The sequence below is a fragment of the Pelodiscus sinensis genome, chromosome 11 (genome assembly GCF_049634645.1).
Source record: "Pelodiscus sinensis isolate JC-2024 chromosome 11, ASM4963464v1, whole genome shotgun sequence".
Lineage (NCBI taxonomy): Eukaryota > Metazoa > Chordata > Testudines > Trionychidae > Pelodiscus > Pelodiscus sinensis.
The window spans coordinates 27045043-27069276 of NC_134721.1; the positions used below are offsets into that span (position 1 = coordinate 27045043).

At 40.2% G+C, this 24234-nt stretch overlaps 1 protein-coding gene and 1 long non-coding RNA gene across 5 annotated transcripts in view; one reads left to right on the forward strand and one right to left on the reverse strand.

The window, feature by feature from the left end:
* Positions 1 to 15903, reverse strand: part of LOC102456486 (uncharacterized) — a 41749-nt gene extending 25846 nt beyond the window's left edge. The window contains exons 1-2 of one of the 4 annotated variants that reach the window (XR_012906489.1): positions 15764 to 15903; positions 2180 to 2243 (exon numbers count right to left, since the gene is read on the reverse strand). This is a non-coding gene — a long non-coding RNA (uncharacterized LOC102456486). The other 3 variants (XR_012906488.1, XR_012906490.1, XR_012906487.1) reach the window with 3 other exon arrangements.
* Positions 1 to 24234, forward strand: part of DNAH12 (dynein axonemal heavy chain 12) — a 235540-nt gene that overhangs the window by 177783 nt on the left and 33523 nt on the right. The window contains exons 52-58 of the mRNA XM_014577420.3: positions 4 to 144; positions 2052 to 2293; positions 2650 to 2797; positions 3367 to 3512; positions 5210 to 5424; positions 14297 to 14489; positions 16684 to 16876. Coding sequence (XP_014432906.2) covers positions 4 to 144; positions 2052 to 2293; positions 2650 to 2797; positions 3367 to 3512; positions 5210 to 5424; positions 14297 to 14489; positions 16684 to 16876 — 1278 coding nt within the window. The remainder of the gene's footprint in view (positions 1 to 3; positions 145 to 2051; positions 2294 to 2649; positions 2798 to 3366; positions 3513 to 5209; positions 5425 to 14296; positions 14490 to 16683; positions 16877 to 24234) is intronic.

Below are 24234 nucleotides of genomic sequence, written 5' to 3' on the forward strand. Positions count from 1 at the left end.
TAGGTGGCTGTCATGCAGAAGATTCGTTCTGAATATCTGACTAATCCTGAGTTTGATCCACCTAAAGTGGCTAAAGCATCGTCAGCAGCCGAGGGTTTGTGTAAATGGATTATGGCTATGGAAGTGTATGACAGAGTTGCTAAGGTATGTTTTGATTGTGATCTCAATCGTGCAAACTTCAGCTGACTTCAGTGAAACTACATACACATGAGGACTAAAAGACTAAGGCTTTGTCTATTCTAACAAGTTTTGTCACCAAAAACTACTTTTTGCCGACAAAACAGTGAGAGTATTCACACTGCAATATAACTTTTGTTGGGAAGAACACCCCGTTTTGGTGACCAAAAACTTTATTCCTATGAGAGATTTTTTTTTCTTTTCCCTCTCCTTGTATTGTCAACAAAGAGTCAGTGTAGATTCTGCTGTTTATTTTGTTGACGGAACTGGCTTTCATCAGTATCCCACAATGCCTGCCTAGATAACTTTGTTTTGATCTCTGCTGCCTGCAGGCCTGTACCCCTCCCCTTTCAAAGCTCCAGAAAGTGACAGCTGAATAATCTGCTCCATTTGAGGAACAAAGAACAAACCATTGGAGTGCTCCTATTTTGCCATATACTAGGAACACAGCATCAGGCAGACTGCTGCTGCAGGGGGAGGAGGATAGATGCTGTGCTGCTTTGACATTTCTCCACATGAAGTGCTCATAGAGCTATTCATGATACTGCTCACAGCAGCTGAAAATGCTGTGGGAGAACTCGGAAGGAATCCTAAGAAGTGCAGGTATCAGCTGTGGGATACATACATACCCACAGTGCATTGCTCATACTATCTATGATGATGCCTCCAATGAGTACATGATCTGTTGACAGAAAGCGCAAGACTGAACACTCTGATGATTTTTATTTTGTCGATTTTTGGTTGTCGACATTAGTTTTGTCAGCAAAACGTTGTTGTGTAGATATAGCCTAAATTATTTAGTAAGTTTGCAGTTAAACTGAAATGCAAGGTTCTTCACTGGAAAATATTAGGATAATTATTTTCAAATTTAACAGAGCACTGAATAAATGAATCTCTTGTAAACTATCTGTGAAGATGAAAATAAGTTAGATTTGATGCAGATATGTTTTTACTGAAGCAGCATACAAATTAAAATGAAGTATTATAAAGTCTGTTGGAAACTATAACGATAATTTGATTTACTGCTTATACCATGAAAGAGGATATCTAAATTTGTGATCCGGGTGGTCCATATGTTTGTTAAATGGAGACAAGACAGAAAGAGAGTTTATGCAAGAGACTGTCTCTTACACAGAAATCCAAAGAATTAAATAATTTAAGAATTTCTACCATAGGGTACACACAATGCTAAATGGATCAGAAATATGTTCATTCTGCTAGAATACCGTGAGAAAATATTTGTGTTCTTTTTTTTCAGATGATATAATCTAAATTGCTATCTGTGTATGGCTATTGAAATTCAAATTATAAATCGAGTAATTTTTTTAACCAGTGGATGGTACTTTGGACCAATAATGTTTTGAGGATTTGTGTATTGTTCTTTTTTGTAGTTTTAATTATTAAATTAGAGAAAAGGGAGAATAAAATAATTCTGTCTGCTTTAGTTCTTGTCTGTTTTACAGCAGTAATTTTTATTATCAATGGCACTAACATTGCTGCTATAATAATAATGTATGGTGTCCAATATTGGGTCCAAGTTTATGGCAGGCGTCAATACAGTATACTTGCTACCTTGGTAATGCAAATTCATTTCTTAATTTAATATAATAATTTTATTCAAGTAATTTAGAATGAATATTCATTATTAATTGGCTATGTTTTCTAAGCTTCATTCTCAAAAAAGAGACTGTATTTAGTATATTAGGACCCCCTTTCCTACTTATCACTATGGCTTCTTTCCACATATTAATATTATAAAATTTTCTCTTCCTTAACATTGTAATACCATTCCAATGTGTTGTATAAAATTCTATATGTATCAGAAACCTATAATATATGGATTTAGCATTCCTGTATTAATTGTAATTGACTAGGTGGTTGCTCCCAAGAAAGCCCGTCTAGGGGAGGCCCAGCAGTCTTTAGCAGAAACTATGGCATTACTGAATCAGAAGAGAGCTGAACTTGCAGAAGTAGAGCATCATTTGGCAAAATTGCAACAAACCTTTGTTGAGAAAACTGAAGAAAAGGCTCGTCTAGAATTCCAGGTGGATCTGTGTGCTAAGAAACTAGAAAGAGCAGAGAAGCTGATTGGAGGACTTGGTGGAGAAAAATCAAGGTCAGATGCAAATACAATAATCATTCATACGTGCATCAAAATATAGAGACCAGACCTGAGCTTTAGTTCGCTGAGCCTTAAACTTTTGCATCCCTGTATCCTCATTTGGGGACTGGGGCAATCAGATCCTTCAAAGATTGTCAAAAGACCGAATATGGTGATGTAATAAATATTCATCAAAACACTTAGACAGACAGACTTCAAAGCAACATTTAAGGTCACAAACACAATGTTTTCATTATTCCTTTGCTGTTCACCTTTAACAAAAATGGAAAAACACTTCTTGTGTTGATGATGTACTCTGTTACTATATAGCTGTTTTAACTTTTTTATGTGGTAACTTTGTTTATCTATAGATGGTGTAATGCTGCAAATGATCTTCAAAATACATATGATAATTTGACAGGAGATGTTCTGATATCAGCTGGAGTGATAGCTTATTTGGGTGCTTTCACTAGTGCCTTTCGACAAGAATGTACTAAAGACTGGAGCAAGTTGTGCAAGGTTAGAAAGGTTATCTCAGATTGAAATAGTATCTTTCATCCCAAAATGCTTTAAATCTGTGAACCAAATCCTGAAATTTTTCATTTTTATTTTGTGTCTACTCAGTGAAAACTTGTATTAAAGTCAGTGGTCTAAATTTTGCTGACTTATTCTTCTGTAAATCTAGAGTAATTGACTGAATTGAGTGAATTGGAAGTGGAATTACAGAAAAAATAATCAGAAGTTTGGAACATGTCCTTGCAATTTAAGGATTTCCATATGGTTCTGTTTTTCCCATTACACCATAGTAAATTTATCATCACATAGCATATTACAAAAGGGTAAAAAAGAAAACTTTCAGAACTAGAAAAAAATTGAGAAAAGTCCCACAAAATCTCAGCAAAAAGTTTCTGCCAAATTGGGAAAAATCTTTCCATTTTCTGCAGAAGTGAACTTTTCTCCCATGGGTTTCTATCCTTGATCAAAAGCCAGTATTAAAGCAAGTTACAAATAAATTAATGTTTTTATCTGAAACAATATTTCAACAAAAATTAGAGAAATAAAAATGAAGATTTATTTTTTTCTTGCAGGAAAAGAATATCCCTTGTTCTGAGAATTTCTCTTTATGTAAGACCCTGGGTGATCCAATAAAAATCAGAGCCTGGAATATTGCTGGATTACCAACAGATAACTTTTCAGTTGATAATGGTGTGATTGTTGACAACTCCAGGCGATGGTAGGTAGCAAAGAAGCTAATAATTTTCTAAAACAAACTGAGATTTCAGACTAAATGAAATTTAGTTTAGATACTAGAAATAGTGTGACTGATCCCAGAAAAGTGTTGAATACCTTTTTCCTCCCAACCCCATCAGTGCAACTTAAGGGGGCTCTGTTTCTCACAGTATTCGATCCAATGTTTTCTAATGGTTGAAAGTTTTCCTTCCAGAATATAACAGATAATTTTTTCATCTTTAAATGCAGTTGTTGAATTTTATATTATGATTAAACTAGCTTCTAAATTATCCATTATTTTCCAATAACGCTGCTACATGGGGCGTTTTATTTCGCAATAATGCAATTTCAAAATGGCGGCCGGACGTGATTATGCTAATTAAGTGCGGGATATTTAAATCCCGCACTTCATTAGCAATTTCGGACCACTATGTTTGCATCACTATCTCAAGACAGGGAGCAAGTATAGACATACTCTTAGTTTGGTGAGATAATTTTGAAGCTCTTCACAGTCTGCTTTGGTCTTAATTATCTTGAGCAGGTTAGTATAATTTGCTAATTTTACCACCTCTCTGTTTACTCCTTTTCTCTAGATTATTCATAAATAAATTGAATAGGATTGGTCCCAGGACAGACTCTTGGGGGACACCACTTGTTACCTCTCTCCATTCTGAAAACTTACAGTTTATTCCTACCCTTGTTTCCTGTCTTTTAACCAGTTATCAATCCATGAAAGATCCTTCCCTCTTATCCCATGACAACTTACTTTACTTTTAAGAGCCTTTGGTGAGGGAGCTTGTCAAAGGCATTCTGGAAATCTAAGTGCACTATATCCTTTGGATCCCTCTTGTCCACATGTTTGTTGACTCCCTCAGAGAACTCTAGTAGATTAGTAAGGCATGATTTTCCTTTACAGAAACCATGTTGACTTTTCCCCAACAAATTCTGTTCATCTACATGTCTAATAATTTTATTCCTTACTATAGTTTCATCTAATTTGCCCAGTACTAACGTTAGACTTATCGGTCTGTAATTGCCAGGGTCACCTCTAGAGCCTTTTTAAAATATTGGCATCATGTTAGCTATTTTCTAATCATTTGGTACAGACGCTGATTCACAGGATAAGTTTAACCCACTTCTGCCTACCAAATCTCATGTAACCAGACAGCCTATCTATGGGTGCACTAAACATGCCTGACAACTTTTTTCTAAAAGCTTTTGCTTTCTTGCAAACATAGACCCACGTCTTCAGTTATAGCAAGTGAGTATAGTTCCAACTGATAGCAATTATTCCTCAATATCTCAGCACTATTTGTCTCAAATTACTGGTAATTATTGTAAAAAAAACCAAAAATATTGCGAAACTAACATATAATGAAAATTCTAAAAATTCAGGATTCTAAAGGAGATATAAAGTGAAGCTGTCAAAAAAGTTGTGAATTCTGCCCTATGTTTTAAAAAATAATAATAAGCACCTTCATGACTCTAAAAAGAATTATAAGAGTCTTCGTGACTCTAAAAAGAATTCTGATACTTCTGTTCAAATTGTATAAATCCACTGGCTGTAAATATTCAGCCAGTGGATATTCAGCCCTTAAAATAATAATCATTGTTTTTTCCAGCTAGACCACAGGAGAAATAATTTCAAATTTACAAATGTCAGGTAGGTATTGAACAAGTTCTTTGTATTGTATGTTCTAGGCCATTAATGATTGATCCCCAGGGTCAAGCCAATAAATGGATAAAGAACTCCGAGAAAGAAAACCAGTTAAGTGTTATCAAGTTCACCGATACAGATTACATGAGAATATTGGAGAACTGCATTCAGTTTGGAACTCCTCTTCTGCTAGAAAATGTTGGTGAAGAACTAGATCCATCACTGGAACCCCTGCTGCTTAGACAAACTTTCAAACAAGGTACAAGAAAAATTAGATATGAGCCCAAAAGTATGCAACATTAATACTCATCTAATGATCTGTTATAGCAGCTAATAATGTTCTTCTTTCTATACTTTTACTTATGTTCAGAGAAAGGTAATTTGATAACATCCTTCTTAAATTGATTTCTACTTTTTAATAAAATGTACAAATGTCATATCATAGTTTTCTTACTTGAAAACTTCACAGTGAAATAGTAAAATATGGTATGTTTGAACTTTCAAAGGTAAAATGCCCACTGAAGCTGAATATCTTTTTTCTCCAAAAGCGACAAGGAGTCCCATGGCACCTTATAGACTAACAGATGTATTGGAGCATAAGCTTTTGTGGGCAAAGACCCACTTAGTCAGATGCATGAACATAAGAACATAAGAATGGCCGTAATGGGTCAGACCAAAGGTCCATCCAGCCCAGTATCCTGTCTACCGACAGTGGCCAGCACCAGGTGCCCCAGAGAGGGTGGACCAAAGACAATGATCAAGTGATTTGTCTCCTGCCATCCCTCTCCAGCCTCTGACAGACAGAGGCCAAGGACACCATTTTATCCCCTGGCTACTAGCCTTTTATGGACCTAACTTCCATGAAATTATCTAGCTTCTCTTTAAACTCTGTTATAGTCCTAGCTTCACAGCCTCCTCTGGCAAGGAGTTCCACAGGTTGACTACACGCTGTGTGAAGAAGAACTTTCTTTTATTCGTTTTAAACCTGCTACCCATTAATTTAATGTGGTGTCCTCTAGTTCTTCTATTTAGGGAACTAATAAATAACGTTTCTTTATCGGCCCTCTCTACACCACTCATGATTTTATATACCTCTATCATATCCCCCCTCAGTCTCCTCTTTTCTAAACTGAAAAGTCCCTGTCGCTTTAACCTCTCCTCATATGGGACCCGTTCCAAACCCCTAATCATTTTAGTTGCCCTTTTCTGAACCCTTTCCAAGGCCAAAGTATCTTTTTTGAGGTGAGGAGACTACATCTGTACACAGTATTCAAGATATGGGCGTACCATAGTTTTATACAGGGGCAGTAAGATATTCTGGGTCTTATTTTCTATCCCTTTCCTAATAATTCCTAGCATCCTATTTGCCTTTTTGACCGCCGTGGCACACTGTGTGGAAGTTTTCAGAGAACTGTCCACGATAACTCCAAGATCTCTTTCCTGATTTGTCGTAGCCAAATTTGCCCCATCATACTGTATGTGTTGTTGGGGTTATTTTTCCCGATGTGCATTACTTTACACTTATCCACATTAAATTTCATTTGCCATTTTGTTGCCCAATCACTCAGTTTGGTGAGATCTTCTTTGAGTCCCTCGCAGTCTGCTTCTGTCTTGACTATCCGAAACTGTTTGGCATCATCTGCAAACTTTACTACCTCACTACTTACCCCTTTCTCCAGATCATTTATGAATAAGTTGAAAAGGATTGGTCCCAGGACTGACCCTTGGGGTACACCACTAGTTACCCCTCTCCAATCTGAAAATTTACCATTTATTCCTACCCTTTGTTTCCTGTCTTTTAACCAGTTCTCAATCCAAGAAAGGACCTTCCCTCTTATCCCATGGCCATGTAATTTACACAAGAGCCTTTGGTGAGGGACCTTGTCAAAGGCTTTCTGAAAATCCAAGTATACTATATCTACTGGATCCCCCTTGTCCGCATGTTTGTTAACCCCTTCAAAGAACTCTAATAGATTAGTAAGACAGGATTTCCCTTTACAGAAACCATGTTGACTTTTGTCCAACAAATTATGTTTTTCTACATGCTTCAAAATTTTATTCTTTACTATTGTTTCGACTAATTTGCCCGGTACTGAAGTTAGACTTACCGGTCTGTAATTGCCAGGATCGCCTCTAGAGCCCTTTTTAAATATTGGTGTCACGTTGGCTACCTTCCAGTCATTAGGTACGGAAGCCGATTTAAAGGATAGGTTACAAACCACAGATAATAGCTCAGCAATTTCCCATTTGAGTTCTTTTAGAACCCTTGGATGAATGCCATCCGGTCCTAGAGATTTGTTAACATTAAGTTTTTCTATTTGTTCCAAAACCTCCTCTAATGACACTTCAATCCGGGACAGTTCCTCAGATTCATCACCCACAAAGGATGGTGCAGATTCAGGAATCTCCCCAACGTCCTCAGCCGTGAAGACTGAAGCAAAGAAATCATTTAGTTTCTCCGCAATGGCTTTATCGTCCTTGATTGCTCCTTTTATAACTCGATCATCTAGGGGACCCACAGGTTTTTTAGCAGGCTTTCTGCTTCTAATGTACTTAAAAAACATTTTGTTATTTCTTTTTGAGTTTTTGGGTAGCTGTTCCTCAAAATCTTTTTTTTGCTTTTCTTATTACATTTTTACACTTGATTTGACAGTGTTTATGTTCCTTTCTATTTATCTCACTAGGATTGGACTTCCACTTCTTAAAAGATACCTTTTTGTCCCTCACTGCTTCTTTTTCATGGTGGTTAAGCCACGGTGACTCTTTTTTAGGTCTCTTGCTATGTTTTTGAATTTGGGGTATACAGTTAAGTTGGGCCTCTTTTATGGTGTCTTTAAAAAGTTTCCATGCCGCTTTCAGGGATTTGGCTCTAGTCACTGTGCCTTTTAATTTCTGTTTAACTAACCTCCTCATTTTTGTGTAATTCCCCTTTTTGAAATTAAATGCCAGGGTGCTGGACTGCTGAAGTGTTCTTCCCACCTCAGGAATGTTGAATGTTATTATATTATGGTCACTATTCCCAAGTGGTCCTGTAATAGTTACCTCCTAGACCTGATCCTGCTCTCCACTCAAGACTAAATTGAGAATTGCCTCTCCCCTTGTGGGTTCCTGCACCAGCTGCTCTAAGAAGCAGTCATTTAAGCCATTGAGAAATTTTATCTCTGCTTCTCTTCCTGAGGTGACATGTATCCAGTCAATATGGGGGTAATTAAAATCCCCCATTATTATAGAGTTCTTTATTTTGGTAGCCTCTCTAATCTCCCTTAGCATTTCAATGTCAGTATCGCTGTCCTGGTCAGGTGGTCGGTAATATATCCCTACTGCTAATTTCTTATTATTGGAGCATGGAATTACTATCCATAGTGATTCTATTGAACATGTTGATTCACTTAATATTTTTATTTCGTTTGATTCTACATTATCTTTCACATACAGTGCCACTCTGCCACCCACCCGGCCTGCTCTGTCCTTTCTATATATTTTATATCCCGGTATGATTGTGTCCCACAGATTTTCCTCATTCCACCAGGTTTCAGTAATGCCTATTTTGTCAATCTCCTCATTTAATACTTGGTACTCCAGTTCACCCATCTTATTAGTCAGACTCCTAGCATTTGTGTACAAGCACTTTAAAAATTTGCCACTGCTTATTTGTCTGCCCTTCCCTGGTGCATTGGATTCCTTTGTATGCGGTTGTGTGTCTGCTCTGGCCCATGGTTTGCCCTCTCCCCTCCTCTCTTTCTGACTGTAGCTTAGAGAATCTCTATCAATGGATTCTCCTCTAAGAGGAGTCTCCCTTCGATTTTCGTGCATCTCCGCACCAATCGGCTTTCCCCCATCTCTTAGTTTAAAAACTGCTCTACAGCCTTTTTAATGTTTAGTGCCAGCAGTCTGGTTCCACCCTGGTTTAGGTGGAGCCCATCCTTCCTGTATAGGCTCCCCCTCTCCCAAAAGTGTCCCCAGTTCCTAATAAATCTAAACCGCTCTTCCCTACACCATCGTCTCATCCACGCATTGAGACTCTGAAGCTCTGCCTGCCTACCTGGCCCTGCACGTGGAACTGGAAGCATTCCCAAGAATGCCACCATAGAGGTCCTGGATTTCAGTCTCTTTCCTAGCAGCCTAAATTTGGCCTCCAGGACATCTCTCCTACCCTTCCCTATGTCATTGGTACCTACATGTACCACGACCACCGGCTCCTCCCCATGCATCTGACAAAGTTGAGCTTTGCCCATGAAAGCTTATGCTCCAATACTTCGGTTAGTCTGTAAGGTGCCACGGGACTCTTTGTTGCTTTTGCAGATCCAGACTAACACGGTTACCCCTCTGATATCTTTTTTCTGGAGAGCTACTGCATAAGGCTAGAGATCTTATTTTAAAATATGTTTTAACTTAACAGGCTATATTATGTATTGCATTAAATTTATCTTTAGTTAAGAAAAGTTATCATGATATTTTACAAAACTTGCAATTTTTCATGTAAGTATTAGCCTCTCAAAGTCATATAATAATCACAATGAAGAAAAGATTCAGATTTAAAGTGGGAATCTACTTTTTAAAAAGCATCCATTCTTTTCCAAGTGATAAAAGGTGTGAAAAGTAAATAAGTGAAAGAAAAAGAGTGCGTAGAGGGATTTGAACACTGAATTTTCTTGTTTTGTTCTCAAAAAAGAAATTGAAACAAAAATTATTCAAAACTAAATGAAAAAATTGTTTTATGATTAAGTTTGTTATGGTAGAAATGGTCTGTTTTTTTTTTTTTTTTTTTTTGCTAGTGATTTGGCTGGGAAGATGAGGCCTCCAAGTATCTTATTAATTCCTTCCTTTTATATTTTTATGGCACCCTGTATGGCATAGTGTGAATGGTAAACTTCATTTAAAAAAACAGTTTAAGGAAAAAGAGAGTGGTCTGTCTTTCTGGGTCATATCACTCTCCCTTTCTTGAGGAGCCTTTCTTTTTTCCGTCCCTGCTTTTCCTTCTCTTACACTTTTTCTTGCAGCATGAGATTTAGACTCTCCATTCTGGTTGTCTGGCTGTGCCATTACTTATACACAATGTAGTATGTGTGTGTGTGTGTGTGTGTGTGTGTGTGTGTGTGTGTGCACGCGCATTGAGGGAAGAAATGAAGGTACACATTGCTACTTGGGAACATCCTAAGCCGTGGTTATAGTCATACATTTTTTAATAATTAGGCTCAACGACCATAGTAATTTATATTGCTTACCTGTAAACCATATGAATTTACAGTGAATGTGACTTGTTCTAACTGCAGCAGACCTGAGAATTCCCAAATCTCATACATGTTAGGGTTTGAGAACTGCACTGTGTGCTGTGGACATTAATTACTGAAACAGCAGGACTCAACATAGTCTTCTACTACAGAGAGCTAGCTGGTGCCTGTGAACTGGTTTATCTCCTAAGATACTTGCTGTTGGAGATAAGGATGCAGAACTTTCCTCTGGAGGAAACTCATGCTTTGGAGCTCTGTAAGGGTGTGTCTGCAATAGACCCCTAATTAAACCCCCTTAGGTTTAACTGGTAATTCGAAGTAAGGGGTTTATTTTGGAATCGCCCTTCTCTGCTGCGTGTAGACGCGGGCAGTTCTTCCAGGCTAGTCAATTTCCGACCACCCAGGAGCATGCTAATGAAGCGTGGGATATTTAAATCCCACGCTTCACTTGCAGTTTCGGTCACCCTCATTAGCCTCCCTACTTCCAACTAGGGGGCTAATGTAGACACCCAAAGTTCATGTCTACACTAAGAAATTATTTCAAAATTACTAAAATTAATAACTCCCGATTAAACAAAATTGAAATAGCATGTGCACAATATGGGGAAGCCTAGAAATTAGTCCGAGGCAGGCTCTGTTAATGTGAACACACTACCTCGACTTAGAGCCCCAGGAAGCAGTGAGGAGTAATTTGTTCAAATTTCTCTGGGGAGTATTTATTTTGAAATAATGGCACCAGAGCATCCACACTGTTATTTAGAAATTAGCATTATTCCCCAAGAAAAGCAAGAGTACAGATTTTTAAATAAGCTGCCTGTTATTTCAAAATAACGGACTTGATAGTGTGGATGCTCTGCTTACAAATTCGACCTAAGGGGGGTTATTTTGAAATAACCCCCTAGAGTAGGCCAGGGCTAAGACCCTCTGATTTTTGAAGAAGTAGGAGTCAGTCTCTGAGCAGTCTTCCCAAGAATGAGAGGAAGATGTCTGGTTGTGTGGCCACCCTTTAAAGATCCACACTCTATTTGAGTAGAAGATAGGAAATGGATGGTCTGTCGCTGAGAATATTCTGCTTTTTTAGGGCATGTCTACACATTAGCGTTATTCAAAATACTAAAGTGAGCGTCTATACAGCATGTTCATTATTTCAAAATAATATCGAAATAACGGGCGTCTCATTCCGGATTCTGTAGCCCTCATTTTAAGTGGAATAACGCCTATTCCAAAATAGCTATTTTCCAAAATAGCTGCCCTGGTAGCTACTCTGTCCACACACATTAGAACTCTATAGTTCCCCTTCCTCTGCAGGTTTTAAAGCTGCAGGCAGAAGGGAAAGGGCTTGTGGCATGAAGCAGGCCCTGATTGCATCATGCCAGACAGCAGGACCCTGCACAACCTTCCCTGCTGCCATGGTGAGCCCACTGCTCCAGCCAAGCCCCCCACAACTGCCAGCACTGCCTCAGGCAGTTCTCAAGCCCCTGTCCGGGGCTGAAATAGGAGGGCACCATCCTGGTCTGGTGCGGATATCCTCGATCTCTTTGAGATCTGGTGTGAAGAGGAAAACCAGTGGGACCTTTGCATCAGATGCAGGAATGCAGACATAGATGGCTGGATGGCTGGGCTATAAGGACCACATGCATGCACACAGGAGTAAGTGTACATGAAGGTCAAAGAACTGTTCCAGGCCTACACAAAGGCCAGGGAGCACAGCCTGCTCAGGGGCAGCACCCCAGATCTGCCTCTACTACGGGCAGCTCCATCACTTCTTGGGAAAGGGGTAGTCCTGTGCCCCCCTTTGTCATGGACTCAGGGCAGGAGATTCCCATCATGAGCCACCTGAAGAAGATGGCCAGGGACGTGAAGGTACAGGAGGAGGAGGATGAAGCCAAGCATGGACATGAGGAGTGCCCGCCAGGAGGTCGTCCCAGCACTGCAGCTGGTACCCCGCCTCCCAGAATGTTGGCCAAGGATAGGACGACGGCAGGAAAGGCCCATCGGGTGAGTTCCATTACTTTCCTTACATACGCATGGGGGGAGGCGGTGAAGGGCTTGCACGCTCCTTGCTCAGCCTTCTCAGTCTGGGGATTGCCACAAAGGAACCTTGCACTGCTGCTCACAGGGTTTCTGGAGAGGCCTGCCTTACTCCTAACTCTGCGGTTGGACACCTTCCCACCATAAGCCACTGCTAAGGAGGATGAGGTAATGGACACGCACGCAGGGCTGGCTCCAGGCACCAGCAAACCAAACAGATGCTTGGGACGGCACATTGCGAGGGGCGGCATTCCGGCCCGCAGAAGGAGCAGGGCAGCAGGGAGCCCCGCGGAGGCCTTCCTGAGCTGAGGTACAACCGCATATGCTCTAACCCCTCAGACAGAGATCTTCAACAAGCATTCTGTAAACTACGATACCCACACGAGGAAGTGAGGAGACAGATTGACAGAGCCAGACGTGTACCCAGAAGCATCCTGCTACGGGACAAGTCCATGAAAGAAAGAAACAGAACACCATTGGCCATCACCTACAGTCCTCAGCTAAAACCTCTCCAATGCATCATTAGTGATCTGCGACCCATCCTGGACAATGATCCCTCGCTCTCACAGGCCTTGGGAGGCAGGCCAGTCCTTGCCCACAGACAACCCACCAATCTGAAGCATATTCTCACCAGCAACTACACACCGCACCATAATTAACTCAGGAACCAATCCATGCAACAAACCTCGGTACCAACTCTGCCCACATATATACACCAGCAACACTATCACAGGACCTAACCAGATCAGCCATACTGTCACTGGTTCATTCTCCTGCACATCTAGTAACGTAATATATGCCATCATGTGCCAACAATGCTCCACTGCTATATACATCAGCCAAACTGGACAGTCCCTGTGTAAAAGAATCAATGGAGACAAATCAGATATTAGGAATGGCAACATACAAAAACCTGTAGGGGAACACTTCAATCTCCCTGGACACACAATTGCAGATCTAAAGGTAGCCATCCTGCAGCAAAAAAACTTCAGGACCAGACTTCAAAGAGAAACTGCTGAGCTACAGTTCATCTTCAAGTTTGACACAATCAACTCAGGATTAAACAAAGACTGTGAATGGGTCACTAACTACAAAAGCATCTTCTCCTCTCTTGGAATCCACACCTCCAGATCAGCTACTAGAAGTCGGCCTCATCCTCCCTGATTGGATCCACCTCGTCATCTCCAGCCTGATTCTGGCCTGCATATTTATACCTGCCTCTGGAAATTTCCATTACATGCATCTGATGAAGTGGGTCTTTGCCCATGAAAGCTTATGCTCCAACACTTCAGTTAGTCTATAAGGTGCCACAGGACTCCTCGCCAGTTTTAATATAGACTTATATAGGGCCAGAATTCACCTTGTTTGTAGCTCTTACTACTTGATTTGCTCTTGACAAGACTTTTGCTTGTTACTTGATCACAAAAGTAATATTTTTTCATAAATAATTTAAATAAGCAAATATTTAAATTTTACACTGTGATGTTTTTGGGGGCACACTGGATTGAGGGTCACCTTGCCTCTAGTGTGAGGGAGTTTGTCTTGTGGTATCTGAGTATCAGCTCTTGTATACTGCCGGCCTTTCAGCAACTCACATTCTCTTCTATTTTGATTTGCAGGTTAACAATATGTACACCCCTATCCCCAAAGCCCCTTTGAAGAGCATTGCCCTTTACCATCCAGCCCCAGCCACAGGATATTCACATTAATTACCAAGTAATTACCAAGGGAAACAGTATATACAGAGAGGGAGGATTTTGCATCAGGTTCTTTACAACACAACACTGTAATCTATTTATGATGAAAATAAATGTGCATTTATTAACAAAGAATAGTCACATGCACACATTTTTGTCTTCTGAACTTTAGGGGGCATGGATTGCATCCGGCTTGGTGAGACAATTATTGAGTATTCCAATGATTTCAAATTTTTTATTACAACAAAACTAAGAAATCCACATTACATGCCTGAACTGGCTACAAAAGTTTCCTTACTCAACTTTATGATAACACCAGAGGGACTTGAAGACCAGCTACTGGGTATTGTCGTTGCAAAAGAGAGGTATGTGTTTGTTTCTTGTAAATAGGTAAATGAAATACTCTAAACAGGAGACTTTGGAATCAGTTAAGAGAAGTGTTCATAATGGACCAATTGTTAATTATTCTAAATCATTTTTATAACAATACTGCTGTTCTAGCTATCTTATTTAAAATATTCTTACAGGATCATTCACTTAATATGTGTGTGTCATCTTGAGATACTGGAAAAATGTTTTGTTGTTTAACATTGTCACTGAGCAACAATGACTATAGTTTTCTTCTATTGTTTCCTGGCAATACAGTCCATTGATTTTGCAAATGCAAATGTGGATATTGAATTATTAGACTGTATCTTTACGTTTTTATGTAGGAAGAACATGGTGGCTTTGAAAATGTTTCTAGTTCTTGTCTAAACTCAAAGTAGAGACAGATTTGATTTGATTTCTTAGGTTTCTGATCATTAAAATGAATACAGAACTTCCCACTCAAATATATTAGATTTTCTTGCTAAAAATATCTTAATATATTTAAGGTAAGTTCCTCATCACAAACTCATGCAATACATCATTTGTAAATATTTACTGAGAAAAAAGAGCTACGTGTATAATAATTGCACATTAGGATTAACTGACATTTCCAGAAGTCTAGATTATAAAATTTTAGGCAAACATTTTCAAACATAAAATTAATCTAACGTTCTGCACATAAATCCATATGTAGGCACTTAAATAAATAGCCTGATTTTCAGGAGCTGACTTCTGAAAGGGGCTCTGAATGGAGTTAAGGATTTAGGGGCCGAATTCTGTGATTACTGAAACCCTGTGCAACCATATTGACTTTAATGGGTAAGCCCTGGGCAAAGGCATAGAATTTGACCCAAGAACTTAACTTTTGACACCCAGAGTTGAAAGTGCTAGCCTTACGTTTTAATAAAATTGAGAAAATAAAGAGGATTGGCACAAATGTAATTACAGGCAGTCCCCGACTTACGTGGATCCGACTTATGTCGGATCCCTAGATACGAACGGGGTGAGGCAACTCCCGCACATGCGCAGCAGCATTCCCGGGGCTCGCTCACCTGGGTCCTAGGATCCTCCTTCTCCTCGGGCCAGCTCCGACTGGGGTCCCGCACAGCTGCCGGGCAGAGGAAAAGTGCCTCCCCACGCCTGCTGCCCCCCTCACCCCCCTGCCAGCAACAGGCTGCCGAACAGCAGACAAAAGCAGCCTCTCTGCCCCTCCTCCCCTCTATACATGCCGGGCTCCCGGAGCGCAGCAGCGTCCCCGGGGCTCGCTCACCTGGGTCCTAGAATCCACCTCCTCCTCCTCTTCGGCCGGCTCCAACTGGCCTCTGCCTGCAGCAGCTGGCCACAGGGACAGGGATCCCGCAGAGCTGCCGGGCAGAGGAAAAGTGCCTCCCCACGCCCGCTGCCCCCCCCCCCCCCGCCTCGCATCCTGCACGCCTCCCCCCTCCCCCCCTGCCAGCAACAGGCTGCCCCCTCCCCTGAGCAACAGGCTGCCGAACAGGCCAGACAAAAGCAGCCTCTCCGCCCCTCCTCCCCCTATACATGCTGGGCTCCCTGGGCAAACAAAGACTCCACCAAAACAAACAAAGTGCTGGCCTCATTGTGTTAGCAAAAAAAGGACCCTCCTCCTAGAACCCTGGGTGGTGTGTGGAAATAAAGCTATTAGCTCAAAGCATGGTGCAGAGCTGTTTGGTATTTGATGAGTTACTCCTTTAGTCCTGAGTTTGTCACAGGGACAGAAATAGATGTGAAATCTTCTGAACAGGGGAACAGACAGCAAAACAAACATTAGAGGGGAGTTAACCTTTCCCTATGCTATCCAAAACTAAAAAAAATGTTTGGCTAGAGTTTCCCCTACAATATGTACCAGTTCCGACTTACATACAAATTCAACTTAAGAACAAACCTACAGTCCCTATCTTGTACGTAACCCGGGGACTGCCTGTATAGTATAACTGTATAGCTCAATGGTAAAAACTGCATTAATGGAATTCTAAGAACCTGACACAAACCTACACAAATCAAGAGGCAAGGTTTCTGTGATACCAGTATTACATGATCATATAACATGAACAATGTGCTCTACATTAGGTAAATATTAATGTTAGAAATATGGAATAACTACATTCAGGTATCTGAACACATAAAAATAGTAGCATAAAAGATAAACTTGGTGTATGTTTTGCTTTTTAGACCAGAATTAGAAGAGGAGAGGAATGCTCTCATCCTTCAATCTGCAGCCAATAAAAAACAACTAAAGGAAATTGAGAAGAAAATTTTAGAAACCTTACAGTCTTCCGAAGGAAACATTCTTGAAGATGAGAGTGCTATCATGGTGTTAGACTCTGCTAAAATAATGTCTAATGAGATCACAAAGAAACAACAGGTAAGGAATGTTAAATTACATTTTCAAAACAAATGGTTATTGTGTATAAAACCTAAAACCTTGCTTACTGCCAGGAAGACTGTAAATTATAAGCAAAATTCTATGCTTATGAATGGAAAAGATCAACTTACAAGAAAAACTATTCAGCAAATAATGAAATCCTTGTTCATGGTTAGCTCTGTCCTTACTTAGGCAAAACATCTATCTTCAAAGGCAATTGTGCCTGAATAAGGATTGAATAAGGTATAAGGACTTCAGGATTTTCTCCTATGTTAAGATACTGGTTGAACCTCTCTAAACCAGGACACTCTGATTCAGCAACGTGTTCCAAGACCAGAGAGCCCCGATGGAGGGCTGGCAGCTGGGAGCCTTGCTAGCTGGCAGGGGGCCTGGGAGCCTGGTGCACTGAAGCTGGACTGCTTGGTGAGGCTGGTAGTGTGGTGTGCTGCAGCTGGGCTGCTGTGCTGGGTGGGAGCCTGATGCCCTGGCAGGGCTGGGAGTCCGGTGTGTTGCAGCTGGGCTGCCCAGCGAGACACCCCAGAAGGCCTGCTTAGAGGGACCAGCAGAGCAGTGGGGCTGGCGGCAGGCTTCAGCAGGTGGCTGGGACAAGGCTGGCGAGATGTGGGGGGGCAGAAATGACCTCTCCTGGTCCAGCAAAATCCCTCATCTGGGATTGGTCTGGTTCCGAGGTTGCCAGACAAGGGAGGTCTCCAACCTGTAGTAGATCTGTTAGGGTCTAATTTTTTTTTAATGAACAAAAGCCAATCTTTTAAGGTAAACATAAATGGTCAATCAACAGACATGGGAAAGGGAGCCAGAAACTCCAAGTTCTAATACTGTAAATGACTCTGATTCACAGCCTGGCCTTGTGTGAATCAGTTAACCTGTTTGTGCTCATTTTCCCAAATATGAAATTAGAATAATAATACTTACCTTTAAGACATGATAGAGGAGGCCGGATGGATTAATTAACATTTGTGTGGTTAATTAATATTAACACTGAAGGTGGGAAATCTTCTATATAGTTGAGAGAGTCTGTCTGTTTGTTCAAGAACTCTTCCTAAATGGTAAGAGCTAGGACCACCAAAGTTGGTATACAGCTTCCTCCTATCGTAACTTGAAGCAAAGGTTTGATTGTGCCTGAAATGGAATTACTTCTCAGAAATCCACACAGAAAAGAGACAGAATCAGCAGGCAGCTGAAAGGGGTTGGCTGAGGGCACCCCCCCTTTCCAGGACTGTCCCAGCCCCAAGACTCCAATCCGCCAGGTACCCTTGGGGGGGGGGGGCTGAAGCTTTCCCCCCAAATCATAGGGAGACATTTCTGGCTGTTCCCCTTCGTCATGAGCAAGGGGAAAGTGCACAGTTCACTGCATTCCTCACTCTGGCTGGAAAGCACTGGGGGCAGACAAACTTGGACCTGCCCCAGCTGAGAGGACATATACCCCTCCCCAACTGTGCCTGTTAGAGCTGCAGCAGCCATGGAAAAGAATTTCTCACCTGGACATACTGAACACCTCATCCTCCAGCCCCACCCCAGAGCAATGATTTAAATGAAGCATGTACATTTTCATTTTATTTTCCAAACAAACAAAAATTAATTGAGTTAAGGACTAGAGCAATGCCAGGTAAATATTCTAGTGTTATATGTAGGTAAACATAGTGAGCTAGTTTGTCCCTCAACTTAAAAAACCTGCATACAAGAAGAGAGATGTCTTGACTGCCCATTATAAGTGTTTTCTCTGAACTATGTTCTGAGTGGGTTTCCATACTAATAAAATGGCAGAGGGTTTGGCCTCCCAATTTTCAGATCTCCTGAAAAATGGTCTTTGGATAGAAGGCAACATGCTTCAATACCTTCTTATCTTCCACTGCTCCGGAACAACATTTTTGGGAGAGAGATTATCTGTGAAGATAATCAGCATCATATGGGTGTGTCTAGACTATAGGGTTTTTTCGAAAAAAGTGGCCTTTTTTCTAAAAAACTTCATCTGCATCTAGACTGCAGCCTCATTCTTTCAAAAGTAAATTGAAAGAATGCAGCAGTTTTTTTGATCGCGGTAAACCTCATTTTACGAGGAATAACACCTTTTTTTGAAAGTTCTCTTTTGAAAAAAGGTGCTATTGAATGCAAACTATGCTTTTTCGAAAGAGAGCATCTAGACTCTCTTTAGAAAAAGCAGCTCACTTTTTAGAAAAATCTGCTTATAGTATAGACACTCTCTTTCGAAAGAGGCTTTTTCGAAAGAATGTTTGGGATTCTCCATCTGAGGAAGATTGGGAAAGTGTAATGGATAATATTCTCCCAGTATCAACCCTCATGTCCCAGGCCTTCTTTCTAAATCGCTGAGCCTAAATTTTCCCAGAACATGCACAGAAGGACTCCTTTAGGTTTGGTGTAGTGCATATGTGAAAATGGATTAGCAGGATTATACCAGTATAATTAAACCAGGATAGATATGCTGTTGTAACTCCCTATTATATCAAAGCAGAGAATTTATACTGGAATAAAATTACTTTTATTTCAGAATAGTGTCTTCATCTGGGCAGTTATCCTGGCATGACTTCAGCAGTATAACACTACTGCTGATTGATTTTCCCATATAGCCAACCCCTAAGATCAGGGATGGCTAGCAGACTGGATCCAGCCCACCAAGCCACCAGATCCAGCTCGCAGTCACCTTGCTGGCACCCTCACTATTCAGCAGCTGCTGCTTTGAAGGCTGGCTTTCCATGTACTGCTTGCTGAGAAGGGACTGTGTTGGAAATAAGCCAGGACACTCTGGATGCAGGTGAAAACAAGTGGAGGATTTATTATACATCAGCTGATGGAGTGACACGCAGGGGTTACCCTGGTGAACACTGGTTAATTAACACTATACAATAGGTTATATAGTCAGCAGGTGGACGGAGGAAAAATGATTTGATAGGTCTAGCAGCAAGACGAAATGAGCACATAAGCCAATAGAACTACTAAAGATTACATAATATCTCCGCCCATTGCAAAGTAACAGCTTGTTAATTAATACATATAGGTGGTTATTGTTTAAATGCCAAAACATGTCAGTAAAACAGTAATAACATTTTAGTTTGCATAGATGATGATGTTGCTATAGCAGGCGGGTATGGCCTTGAGTTGGTGCAGCACTTGGTTCTCAGGCTTATTATCTAGGAGTGAAGCAAGACAGTTTAAGCAAATTTTATGAATGTTATCTTAAGCAAAATGTGTTACGTTACCAACTGAGACCCTGTCCGAGTGTTTTAGAACATGGTTGCTATGGTGCCCAGGGTCTTTTACTGTCTGCAGTTCTTATCTTGACTGTGGTGTTCCCAGGCTTTAATCCTAGAATGGAGTTATGCTGTTTAGAGGCCTACTAGCACATTTAGGGCTGCCTCAGTTTACCCTACAGTTCCTTCCTTTTGACCTTAGGGTTCTCTGACCCGCCAGGTCAAATACAGTAATTTTAGGGTGTTTATTTTACGCTGGAAGCGACGGCACAATATTAGTACCAGTATGAATGTTATGATTGAAACTCCCCACATAATTTGGCAAAACACTACTTAAATCCACTCCTAGGGTATTTCTTCGCCGGTGAAGGCGCTGCTCATGATTTAGGTTTGACCTCTACTGCCTGGTTGAGTGTTTCAGAGGTAGGTGTTTGGCATGGTTCACGGTGTTTTTCTATCTGTGTGTACCTTAGACGGCCATTTCCGATATATCTTTGGGCATTGGCCACCAACTCCTTGATCTTTGCCTGCAGGGCCAGTAAACCCTCCTCTTGGTACTTACTTCCGCTGTGCTACTTAAGATCTCATGTTAAGTTACTTATTACTGCCGAAGTGCGATAGAGCCGCATTCCATCAGCGGTCAGGATCGTCCGGTGGGGGTACAGACGGATATGTAGAGAGGTAAGATGGAGTGATCTGTCTGGGTAGTCAAACACCAGTAGGTACTGTTTATTTGGACTAGCTCGATGTTTATTTGTTTTTCTGTGAGAACTACATTAAACTTAGGCAGATTTGTTATGATGTTAAATGGGCAGATACATAAAATTTTTATCAAAGTGGGTGCAATAATCCCTGGATACAGGGAGGCTTCTACACCTTCAGAATAAGCAATGCTCTCTACTCTATTTATATGCTCTTGCTTTGGTTCAGGCAGGGAGGTTACCATTTTGATCATTGTGAGTGAGGAACCCCTAGAGGGGCTAAAACAAACGGTTATACTATGGCCTGTCTAGGTGGGTCTTTGGGTCTTCAATAATTCTCTACTTCCTCACTCTCATGGATAGGCATAGGGAAGATGGGGACTTACCACTTCTATAAGGGTTGGGTGGTAGTGGCTAAAGCTTACTTTGTTCTTTAATACTGGCTTTTTAATTTCTTTAATTTAGTTTGATTAATTAACAATCTAATTAGTTTCTGGTTTAAATATTTGGTTAGGTTTAGTGAAGTGGACACAGAGCTGAACAGATTCTTTAAACTATTTAGGTTCACTTGATTAGCTTGGCTAGTGTCTAGGCTTTTACAGGCACTGGATATTACTGCATCTACCAGCTTAGACATAAGTGCTACTGACAGAGTTTTTAGGCCTAAACTAATCTGCGATGGTATCTGCTAAGCCTCATTGTTGCCTAATTAGGCACTTGCCAATTCTATTAGCCAGTTTAGCACACAGCTGGTCTATACCAGTGTGGAACATTACCAAGGTAAGGACCAGTGACAGTTGTCTTAGTTTTGGGCCGGGTCTGTTTAGGGAATAATGCACAATTGGGAGGCTCTATTTTGTCTTTAAGGACTTGGTTAATAAAACTTAAATGAGGGCAATTTAGCAATGGCCCTTGTTTAACAAGTGATAGCTAGGCTTTAGGGGTTACTTTTGTTTGGGCTGTAAGTGGTAAGCCCCAGTGGGAGTTAGTAGGTTTAACCTCAGTGGCTTGATGTTAGTGTTTAGCTTCTTTCCTACAATAGTTTATACAAACTTTAACTCAGAGGACTGTGTATTTTTTGTCCTTGTAGTGTTTATGTTGTTACAATAAACAAATAATTATGTGTGAATGAGGAGAGGCCTAAGGCCGTGTATTCTCCATTGCTATTAGTGTGTATTTGTTCTATGTATGTGACTTGAAGGACGTTACATTGACTAGAGTTACTGTTTCTTTTATAGGACTAAGCATGGTTCACAGATGTTTAATTGTTAATAGGAACCCATGCAATTTCATAATTCTTGAGGCCTTTTAAGGCATCAGGCACTAATGAGTAGCAGGGCAAGTAGCTGTTATTGCAATGGTGAGGTTACTAGTTTCCTTATTGTTGTGGGCATTTTTACTTAAATATGCTGATGTTCCACTTGCCTGTGTTGTTACTTATAGATTTGTTATTATCTTTGGCCAAACCACTTTTATGGTTGGTGTGCAAATTTGCAGAAGCTAAATATTTTATTTATGTAGCTATTAAAGCAAAACCAATTTAGTGGTGGAGGGGCTGGTATTCCATTTCTAGTTTTTTTGTTCACGTGATGCGCTCCTTGCTTCTTTTCAGTCTTTTTCTTGTTCACCTGTGGAGACATTGTTAACATTCTTCTAGCTTAAACAATTACTAAACTATTATCTTTTTACTGAGTTTTAAAGTTGCTAATTGGTTAAGTTTAGAGTTGCCAATTGATTGGGCCCAATTATTAATTTTGTTGGTTTAAATTCATGCTTTTGCTTTACTTAAATTATCCTTTTATTAAAACAATTTCCTATACACAACAACATTTGCAATATGTATTACAATTAAGACACACAAGACAAACTTGGACAGAACACAAACTTATTATGTTATGACACAGAACTATGGTTTTTTGTTGTTGTTGTTTGTTGTTAGCTGGCACTAGAGCTTTCTGATGATCTGAAAGACAAGAAAACATTTCTACCCACATTGGGGTAGTGCATTATATTTAGAATACCTTTTCTTTACAGATGTTTTTTTTTAATTTTTATTATCCTGTTGTTACTTAATGGTATGCTTTGTTTTGCACACCAGCTTCAGAGGGTTTGAGTAAATTACTTCATTGTTTAATTATTAAGTTGAAGATGACATGCTTCAGTTTCCCTCTTGTACTGCAGTTTAGGCTCTTTTTTTCTTTAATGTGTGAAGCTTCAAATAATTTGCTGCCACAGAAACTTTTTCTTAGAACAAGGCACTTGCTAGTTACTATTTCAGCAAGCAAAAGGTTTTCTTTTCCTGAAAAGAATCATATACAATGTTACAGACTTACTTATGGGGGACAGTGCTCCCCCCTTTCTAGAACAGACAGGCAGTTTGCAGACACCACTTTGGATTTGAAAGCAAGCTAAAAGTGCTATTAACTCAGCTTGGAACAGAGACACAGTGAAGTTTCAGGGCTTGGATTCTTAAAACAATGGTTTGTTTTTTTAAAGAGTAAATTTAACCTTAAGGATTGAATGTATAGATTTTATTTTTCTATACAGTTAACCAGTTAAGTATCAATCGAATTTCTTCTTTACTTTCTACTATGCCTATAGGACTCTAAACTCTTTGCTTTCTCCTTTTACATGCTTTTTCCCCCCCCCCCCCCCTTCTTTCTTATGGTCTATTTTGATTCCTGCTAAATGACCTTTTCTAATGACACAAGATTATCTAATATTAATTTGGTAAGGAGAGTGGGCTTTCCAATTAGCCCTCACACCTCCTTATTTTTTTTAATATGTAAATCTAAATGTGTATTATTGCAGTCAGCTATTATTAATTTTAAACTTCTCAGTATAGGGTTTTCATAACATCCATGCTGCAGCAGTTGATTTATGCTGCTGATTCTGGGGTGGATCACTTGCTTATGCTCTGTTAAGGAGATTTATGTTGCAGAATGTGTTCCCTTGTTAGGGCAGATTTAGCTTCTGGTGATTACATCTTTAAATTTAATTTTTACCGGTTGACTTTAGGGTGGCTTTTAGGTTACTTCCTTCCACGCCCTTAAGCTAATTATAACAGCATGTGAGGGAAGGGTTTTAACTGGTTTTTTTTTTTTTTTTGGACGGCTTCTGCTCGTGCGTTGTGAAACATCTTTGAATTGCCTGCGATTTCAGCCGGAGAGGCTGTAGTTATCTATTTGCTAACAAGGCTTTGAGAATCTCTTGAAGTTGGTTGGCAGACTTTCCTACTCTTGTATTGTGTTCTGTGTAAATGTTTCTAACTAAAATGCCTAGGGTTAATATGGCTTGATGGTCGGCAGGCATTTTTTTTTTTGAGAATTTGGAGGAATACTTCCCATCAGCTGTTAAGTTTATTTGCTTTGGATCGGGCAAAGTTGTTACTAGAGCCCGTTTTTTCATTGGGAAGAGCTGATTCTTTTTA